Source organism: Mandrillus leucophaeus, unplaced genomic scaffold (assembly GCF_000951045.1).
Source record: "Mandrillus leucophaeus isolate KB7577 unplaced genomic scaffold, Mleu.le_1.0 Scaffold439, whole genome shotgun sequence".
In the NCBI taxonomy this organism is placed as follows: Eukaryota; Metazoa; Chordata; class Mammalia; order Primates; family Cercopithecidae; genus Mandrillus; species Mandrillus leucophaeus.
In genome coordinates, this window is record NW_012104687.1 from 591,668 (window position 1) to 600,426 (window position 8,759).

Here is an 8,759-nt window from a genome sequence, read left to right on the forward strand (position 1 = left end):
AGAAGGGTTGGGCCTCACTTGCAAGTTCCAGATGGGCTGCTTCTGAAGCCAGTTGAGGATTTTGCCCTGTGTGGGCCCTGGTATTCCCCTCTTCTGCACTTGGGGCTCCTGGGTATGTAGGGGGTGACTAGCAATTGAGGCCCAGGGCTTGCCACCCACACACCTGTGTGCTCGCGTGACCTTTTCCACAGCCAGGAGAAGACAGCTCTAGGGTTGATGTGGCCTGGGCCCACCTCGCCCCTACCTTTGGTTCCTTCTGCACTCACATTGCCCTTTGTGCCCTTGAGGTCTTGATCCACAAGCTGGACATTGGTGCCTCCCCACGTCCAGTGCATAGAAGCAGCGCGGCCACGATTCTCCCTTGTGTTCCTTCAGGTCACAGATGGGAACCTGCTGCTTCCAGGGACTGAGGACAGGAAAGAAAGGCCTCTATACTATGCTCCAGGTGGCCGTGTGCTGCTGCCAGCCACTTGGCTTTGGTGCGGGGCCAGCTGCCCCAGGGCCTTACCTCCTGATTTTGGGGCTGGCCCTGGCTCTCCAGTGCTTACATTTAGGGCTCTAGCCGCAGCCATTTAGGAACATCACTGAGAGAGCCGAAGCCGGGGCGGAGATGTGTAGGGGGAGGGAACGGCCGTTTTTGAGTCTCCGGCAGCAGCCGCAGTGCTGAACTTGTGGCTCGGAGGCTGGTGCGCTGTGGCTCATGCCTGTTGCCACTGCCATGCTCCCCGTTATTTGTTGCATCACTTCCCCCCCTCAGCAGATACCCCCACTTGTGAAAAGTTTCCAGACATCACATGGTAGGGGGCCTTGGCGCCCTTCAAGGCCGACCTATGCTGGTGTGAGGGGTGTGGCTTCCTCTGCGACTCATCACAGCCCGACAGCCATGCATGGCCACGGCAGCTTCAGAGCTGCCGCGGTGATTCACCCCCAAGATGCTAATGTCTAGGGAGCACCCAAGCTGGGGCAGAGCTGCCAAAACCGGGGGCAGAGAGCCTCAAAGTGTCCCTCTCAGCTGCCCAGAAGCAGGGGTCCAGCCCCGTGCCGACTCAGGCCTCAGAGAAGAGGAGGAGTAGGCAGAGAACTCACTGCCCCTTAGCAGATCCTGGGCCAGGGCGTGACAGCCGTGCCCAGTTGAATATGTCTAATGTGGCCCCAGACAGTGGGTGTTGATTTTTCTGTTCAAACGTTCTGAAATGGGTTCTTTCTAGAAAAGAGGGCCTGCTTATTTTCCCTAGACAATTGCTGATGTTGACGCCGACTCTGGGTGGTGGTGAGGCGGGAGGGAGAGCTGTTTTAGATAGTTACTTAGTCACGGCTTGTGCAGTTCAAGACTGCTCGGCACCGGGCCATGGAATTTTCCTGAGCATTTTCACTTGTGGGATTTCCAGGCATTAAGTGAGGCCCTTGACAGAGAGGTTGTGGCCAGGTCAGCAGCTCTTGGTGTCAGGATCAAAGTTGTTTCTCCTGGGATGGCCACCAGGACACAGGTTTCTAGAGTAGGAAGACTGCAACTCTAGGTAGTTCCCATGAGTCGGAAAGAGAGGGAGAGCTAGGCTTTGGCGGGGGATGGGGTATGCGCAGAGCCTGAGAGGGCCAAGCTCTGCAACGCCGGCTGATGAAACACCGTCTTGTCTTCACCTGTCCATGAGAGAATGAGAAAAATAACAAGATAGGAAAGTTTTCTTAAAACAATGGAAACATCTGTCCTTTATTCCGAGATTGTCATGCATTCTTTTAGTAACAAATGTTAAAGTGACCACGTCTTCATTTTTGAAATGATGACACATTTCAGTTTTCTGTGTTTGTTCCCTTTTTTGACTGTTTCATGTCATTACCAGGCTGGATACGGAGGCGGCTGCCTCGTGTTGGTGCCCCAATGCTTTTTGGTTTGGGCCACTTTTCCTGGCCAGTAAACCCAGGAATCCAGGAACCACCAGTTGGTTGAGTTGGGTTTGCAGGGGGTATCTGGAGTGAATTGCCCTTTTGTGGCAGAAATGCCCTCACTTGTTTTAATTCTGTCTTCTCCATGGTGCTTGCCTGGGAGTTTGGGAATGACTGAGTGTGTCTGAGGTCCTTTCTCCATGCTAACCCCAACGCCCTTTGGCTTTCTGCAGCCATGGACTTTCCCCAGCACAGCCAGCACGTCTTGGAACAGCTGAACCAGCAGCGGCAGCTGGGGCTTCTCTGTGACTGCACCTTTGTGGTGGACGGTGTTCACTTTAAGGCTCATAAAGCAGTGCTGGCGGCCTGCAGCGAGTACTTCAAGATGCTCTTTGTGGACCAGAAGGACGTGGTGCACCTGGACATCAGTAACGCGGCAGGTACCCCGTCAGGGCTGGGGCTGAGCTTGCTGAGGGCCAGAAGCTATGGCTGGCCCTGTGCCATGCTAGAGCCTCCAGGGGCAGCACCTGCAGGCTGTGGGATGCAACAGGCCTCCCGCACAGGCTTCAGGCCGTGAGCATGTCAGTACTAAGTTCCTCCCACCTTTCGGGGACGTGTCTTGATTGGGAGTGGAGTGGTAAGGGGAGAACTGGCAGGAAAGGCTCATGATGAGCTCTAGGCTGCAGTGAACACAGGAAAAGCCTCATTGGGAAGGGCGGAGAGCAGGCAGACTCTATGCTCTCTGGCCCCTTTCCATGGGAGAGTCAGTCCTGAAGCATCTACCCCAGTGCTAACTAGAAGTTTGGGGAGAGGTGATGGGGAAGGCCTAGGGGCTGGGAGCAGTGTCAGGAAGACCTTGGGGTTGTGGAAGGAACTGGTCCTGGATTCGGACTTCCAACCCAGACTGGCATGACATGCCATGAGAAGGTATTATTCTCCCATTTTATAGATGTGGAAACTGAGATCCAAAGAGGTCAGTGACTGGCCTGGAAGTCAGTCAGATACAGAGTTGGTAGCAGAGCCCTGATGAAAGTCAGGTTGGAGTGTCCTCTGCTGGCAAAGTGTAGCGGCCAAGTAGAGGGTGTGGAGGGCAGGTGTTCACACCATCTCTCCTCAATGCGGGGTGGGCATTCACACCTCTGTCCTCGTCCAGGGCAGGCATTCACACTCTGTCCTCTGTGCAGGGTGGGCGTTTATACCCCGTCCTCTGTGCAGGGTGTATATTCACACCTCCTTTTCTCCACACATGGGTGGCATTCACCGCCCATCCTCCTCCATGCAGGGTGGACAGTCGCACCTTCTGTTCCCTGTGCAGTGCAGGCATTCACACCTCCTGTCCTCTGTGCAGGGCAGGCGTTCACACCTGTTCTCTGTGCAGAGCAGGCATTGAGACCCTCAGTGAGCACTTCTTTTCAAGGCTGTTGGCAGTGCTGAGATCCTCCAGGTTACCTGCCTCCTCCCCACACAGGAGATGGGGCGATGCAGGCTTGCCACTCAGCTGTTCCTAAATCCCTGCGTCCTGCTGCTGGGTGGAGTGGTGGGGCAGGCTGCCAGTGCCGGATCTTGAGGTGGGTCTCTGACAGCTGTCCTGTCCTCGGCAGGCCTGGGGCAGGTGCTGGAGTTTATGTACACGGCCAAGCTGAGCCTGAGCCCTGAGAACGTGGATGATGTGCTGGCCGTGGCCACCTTCCTCCAAATGCAGGACATCATCACGGCCTGCCATGCCCTCAAGTCACTTGCCGAGCCAGCTACCAGCCCTGGGGGAAATGCGGAGGCCTTGGCCACAGAAGGTAGGTTATTGGCAGCTGCTCCCAAGCAGATGGCCAGAGACCTTGGCTTTTGACGTGGGCTCTGCCTCTGACTTTCTGGGTCTCAGTTTCCTCATCTGGCCCTGACTCGGTTGTGGGTGCTGGCGAGGGTTTGCCTCAGGTCTGAGGGTGGCCTCTCTGCCTGCCTTTCCCCTACAGAGCACCCGGGAGCCGTGCCTGGTTCAGTGCCTTTGCACATGGGCAGGGTTTGCTCCTAAACCCTCCTGTGGGTCTATTCTCCTGAGCCCCTCCTTCCACTCCCCTTAGCTGCTAAGATAAAGACTTCAGATGCCCACTATGGGCCAGGTGCCTTGCTGTAGACTTCCAGAGGCCGCGTTCCTCCCTTTCCTAGTGCTGACCTCTGATCAGCTCCGTTAGTGCACACATGAGGTCTGCATGTCCCACACAAGCAGGAACCATCACTGTTGTATTCCCACTGCCCAGCCATCAGCTGGCATGGAGTGGGTGCCCTGTGAATAATTTGGTGAATGAACAAATCAGTAAACCACTACTTAGAGGTACCCTAGGGAGGACGAGGAAGACCTAGCAAGTTCTGGGCCACCTCACACCTCCAAATGGCGGGCACTTGATGGGAAACGGCAGGTCTGCCCTGTACCATCTCCAGGAGGGGACAAGAGAGCTAAAGAGGAGAAGGCGGCCACCAGCACGCTGAGCAGGCTGGAGCAGGCGGGACGCAGCGCACCAACAGGCCCCAGCAGGGACCTCAAGGAGGAGCGTGGCGGTCAGGCCCAGAGCGCAGCCAGCGGTGAGTCAGATGCTGAGGACCTAGCTGGCTGCCCTGTCAGGGTAGTGAGGGCTGCCTTGGGGCAGGTGGCACGGGCACCTGCACTTCTTGAGCTTGTGTTACCCAGAATGACCTATTGTATGTCCCAGGGGGTCTGTTTCAGCCAGAGCAGACACAACAGCCTCAGCTAGGAGTGTGCTGGGGCCTCCCCTCCTGGGCCATACACAGCCACCACCAGCTCGCTGGTCCAGGAGAGGTGTCCGACTCCTGGGGAGAGGGTAGCAATCCAGTCTCCGGTGCTTCCCCCACCCAGGTGCAGAGCAGACAGAGAAAGCCGATGCGCCCCGGGAGCCGCCGCCTGTGGAGCTCAAGCCAGACCCCACTAGTGGCATGGCTGCCGCAGAAGCTGAGGCTGCTTTGTGCGAGAGCTCGGAGCAAGGTAGCCCTGCCCAGCCAGGACCAGGCCCTCCCTGATGCATCCTCCCAGGGCCCTGCCTCCACTGCCCACTGGGGCCTCCCTCTCTCCTCCTGCCTCCAGCCAGTCCCACTTGGAGTCACCATGCACTTCAGCTTTGGGACACCTTGGTCTTCCCATGTTCTTGAGTCTCGAGGTCGTTCCTTGGCTGACCATGCTAGCCGTGTGTCTGTGAGCACAGGCACGTCCTTCAAAGGCCTGGAGCTTCTGCTCCTTCCCAGCTTTGAGCACCGTACAGGGGTGCCTTCCCACCCACAGCAACCCTCCAGTGCCTGCTGGCCGACATCACCACCCCAGCTGGCTGAGCCGCCTACCTGCATCCGCCAGGCAGCAAATACCCAATTCACAGGCCCCCCGGGGGCTTTCCTTGGCCAGTGCTGGGGCCATTTACTATCCCTTCCATATATTGCCGGTGCCCCTGACAGGCGCTCAGGCAGAGAGGGCTGCGTGTGGGGTCCAGACCCAGGCCTGGCTGCGAGGCCCCCGCGCCCTCTGAGGCGCCTCCTTGCTTGCCCTTCTCTCCGCAGAAATGGAGGTGGAGCCCGCCCGGAAAGGGGAAGAAGAGCAAGAGGAGCAAGAAGAGGAGGGCGCAGGGCCAGCTGAGGTCAAGGAGGAGGGTCCCCAGCTGGAGAACGGAGAGGCCCCCGAGGAGAACGAGAACGAGGAGTCAGCGGGCACAGACTCGGGGCAGGAGCTCGGCGCCGAGGCCCGGGGCCTGCGCTCAGGCACCTACGGTGATCGCACGGAGTCCAAGGCCTACGGCTCCGTCATCCACAAGTGCGAGGTGCGGGAGAGTGTGGCCAGCCCTCCCCGCCAGCCTCCCTCCCCTCCGGCCTCCCACCAGCTGCCCCTCACACCCCGTTTCCCTGCTGCACCCGCAGGACTGTGGGAAGGAGTTCACGCACACGGGGAACTTCAAGCGGCACATCCGCATCCACACGGGGGAGAAGCCCTTCTCGTGCCGTGAGTGCAGCAAGGCCTTTTCCGACCCGGCGGCCTGCAAGGCCCATGAGAAGACGCACAGGTACTGCCCCAGGCCGGCCTCCTGACCAGGCCCCCGCCAGGCCCGGCCTTTCACGCCCCAGCGAGCCCTGCCTCCTGTCGCCTTCTGGCCCTGCAGCCCTCTGAAGCCCTACGGCTGCGAGGAGTGCGGGAAGAGCTACCGCCTCATCAGCCTGCTCAACCTGCACAAGAAGCGGCACTCGGGCGAGGCGCGCTACCGCTGCGAGGACTGCGGCAAGCTCTTCACCACCTCGGGCAACCTCAAGCGCCACCAGCTGGTGCACAGCGGCGAGAAGCCCTACCAGTGCGACTACTGCGGCCGCTCCTTCTCCGACCCCACTTCCAAGATGCGCCACCTGGAGACCCACGACACGGACAAGGAGCACAAGTGCCCACACTGCGACAAGAAGTTCAACCAGGTGTGTGGACCCCTCCCGGAACCAGCGCCTGGGAGCCCCGGTGGTCGCAGCCACTTGCATGCCACGTGGTGGGTTGGTGGTGGGGAGCACAGTCGCGCCTCCAGGAGCTCATCAGCCTGTTCACCCAGGAAACAGGCCCAGCGAGAGCCACTCCCGCGGGGGAGCTCCCGGCTGCTCTGCGGAGGGCAGGTCGAGTCAGGGCGGGGTTTGGTTCTGAAAAAATGGGGCGGGGAGGCTTACCTCTCACCGCTGGGACCGGGGACCTCTCCTAACCCAGGAGAGATGGAGCTCTCCACGGACCCTGGCAAGCCTGAGAGTCGATTGCTCCTTTGTGGGAGGGGCAGGTGAGGGGGCCCGGGGCTGAGCTCTGTGGGGTGGCCCCCCTGACCCCTCCCTGGGCACAGGTAGGGAACCTGAAGGCCCACCTGAAGATCCACATCGCTGACGGGCCCCTCAAGTGCCGAGAGTGTGGGAAGCAGTTCACCACCTCAGGTAGGGCCAGGGCTGCCCTGGCTGCCCTCACACCCCTGCTCCTCGGCCACCGGTGGTGCCCCACGCCAGGTTCGCCCTCGGTCTCGCCACAGGGAACCTGAAGCGGCACCTTCGGATCCACAGCGGGGAGAAGCCCTACGTGTGTATCCACTGCCAGCGACAGTTTGCAGACCCCGGCGCTCTGCAGCGGCACGTCCGCATTCACACAGGTGGGTGGTGAGCAGCCATGTCCAGGGCTGGGAGGTCACGGGGAGGAGCAGGCACCAACACCTTCTGCCCGGTCCCCAGGTGAGAAGCCGTGCCAGTGTGTGATGTGCGGTAAGGCCTTCACCCAGGCCAGCTCCCTCATCGCCCACGTACGCCAGCACACCGGGGAGAAGCCCTACGTCTGCGAGCGCTGCGGCAAGAGGTCCTGCCCCCTCCCCCACACCCGTTGCCCAGGCACCCCACAGTGAGGGGCTCAGAAGACAAACTGGGGACTTGGGCTGACTGCTGCCCACGCCCCAGGCTCTGGTCCCAGGGGTCCTTTTCAGTCTAGAGGGTGAGGCAGGAGGCCCAGGTTGGGGCAGTTCCATGCGAGTCCCTCCCTGTGGCCCCACAGATTTGTCCAGTCCAGCCAGTTGGCCAATCATATTCGCCACCACGACAACATCCGTCCACACAAGTGCAGCGTGTGCAGCAAGGCCTTCGTGAACGTGGGGGACCTGTCCAAGCACATCATCATCCACACTGGTGAGCTGTGGCCCCCACCATGCCTGTTCCTTCCCAGCCCCTGCTGCCAGGTGGGGAGCAGGGGGAAGGAAAGGACCCCCAGACCCCAGCCTCGGGTGCTAGCTCTTGCTGCAGGTGGCCTTGAAGGCAGTTCCGTTCAAACGAGGACCCCATTTTCCTAGAGGTTCCAGAGGTGCCAGTGTCACTAGAGGTACCTGTGCAGCTCTGGTGGCTGCCCCAGAGCACCTCCTGCTGTAAAAGACAGGCTAGCTGAGCAAATGAGTTATTGAGGGCCTCCCACCCGACTCCTGTGGCCCCTTCCCCAAACGCCAGAGAGAACCTTGCTCCCCCAGGAGAGAAGCCTTACCTGTGTGATAAGTGTGGGCGTGGCTTCAACCGGGTAGACAACCTGCGCTCCCACGTGAAGACGGTGCACCAGGGCAAGGCAGGCATCAAGATCCTGGAGCCCGAGGAGGGCAGTGAAGTCAGCGTGGTCACTGTGGATGACATGGTCACGCTGGCCACTGAGGCACTGGCAGCGACAGCCGTCACTCAGCTCACAGGTGCGGGCTGTGGGCAGCAGAGGGAAGTCACAGGCAGCTTGCTGCCAGGGTGGCGATGATGGGGCAGTGCCCGTGCCTTCACCTTAGGCCCTGCGACTCTGCCCGCAGTGGTGCCGGTGGGAGCTGCAGTGACAGCCGATGAGACGGAAGTCCTGAAGGCCGAGATCAGCAAAGCTGTGAAGCAAGTGCAGGAGGAAGGTGAGGGGGGCCACCCGGGTGTGAATGTGGGCAGAGCCCGGGGTTCTTCCCACTCTGACTGCTGCCCCACCTCCACAGACCCCAACACTCACATCCTCTACGCCTGTGACTCCTGTGGGGACAAGTTTCTGGATGCCAACAGCCTGGCTCAGCACGTGCGAATCCACACAGCCCAGGCACTGGTCATGTTCCAGACAGACGCGGACTTCTACCAGCAGTATGGGCCAGGTGGCACGTGGCCTGCTGGGCAGGTGCTGCAGGCTGGGGAGCTGGTCTTCCGCCCTCGGGATGGGGCCGAGGGCCAGCCCGCACTGGCAGAGACCTCCCCTACAGCTCCTGAATGTCCGCCGCCTGCCGAGTGAGCTGGCGGCCCTTCTCCTGACTGTTTATTTAAGGATGGATGGCACCCTGGAACTGGGAAGGGTGGCCTCTTCCCTAGAGAGAATAAATTGGATTATTTTCTAA

General features: G+C 60.1%; 1 protein-coding gene across 5 annotated transcripts in view; it reads left to right on the forward strand.

Moving 5' to 3' along the window:
* ZBTB17 (zinc finger and BTB domain containing 17) overlaps positions 1-8,759 on the forward strand; it is a 37,208-nt gene extending 28,449 nt beyond the window's left edge. For 2 of the 5 annotated variants that reach the window (XM_011993965.1, XM_011993964.1), the window contains 14 exons: positions 2,115-2,321; positions 3,483-3,671; positions 4,315-4,455; positions 4,748-4,873; positions 5,437-5,693; positions 5,791-5,933; positions 6,030-6,330; positions 6,735-6,822; positions 6,915-7,031; positions 7,111-7,231; positions 7,424-7,554; positions 7,887-8,096; positions 8,184-8,294; positions 8,373-8,759. In XM_011993965.1, the coding sequence (XP_011849355.1) occupies positions 2,117-2,321; positions 3,483-3,671; positions 4,315-4,455; positions 4,748-4,873; positions 5,437-5,693; positions 5,791-5,933; positions 6,030-6,330; positions 6,735-6,822; positions 6,915-7,031; positions 7,111-7,231; positions 7,424-7,554; positions 7,887-8,096; positions 8,184-8,294; positions 8,373-8,656 (2,424 nt within the window). In that variant the 5' untranslated portion in view covers positions 2,115-2,116 and the 3' untranslated portion in view covers positions 8,657-8,759. Of the gene's footprint in view, positions 1-2,114; positions 2,322-3,482; positions 3,672-4,292; positions 4,456-4,747; positions 4,874-5,436; positions 5,694-5,790; positions 5,934-6,029; positions 6,331-6,734; positions 6,823-6,914; positions 7,032-7,110; positions 7,232-7,423; positions 7,555-7,886; positions 8,097-8,183; positions 8,295-8,372 lie in introns of all 5 variants that reach the window. The other 3 variants (XM_011993966.1, XM_011993967.1, XM_011993968.1) reach the window with 3 other exon arrangements.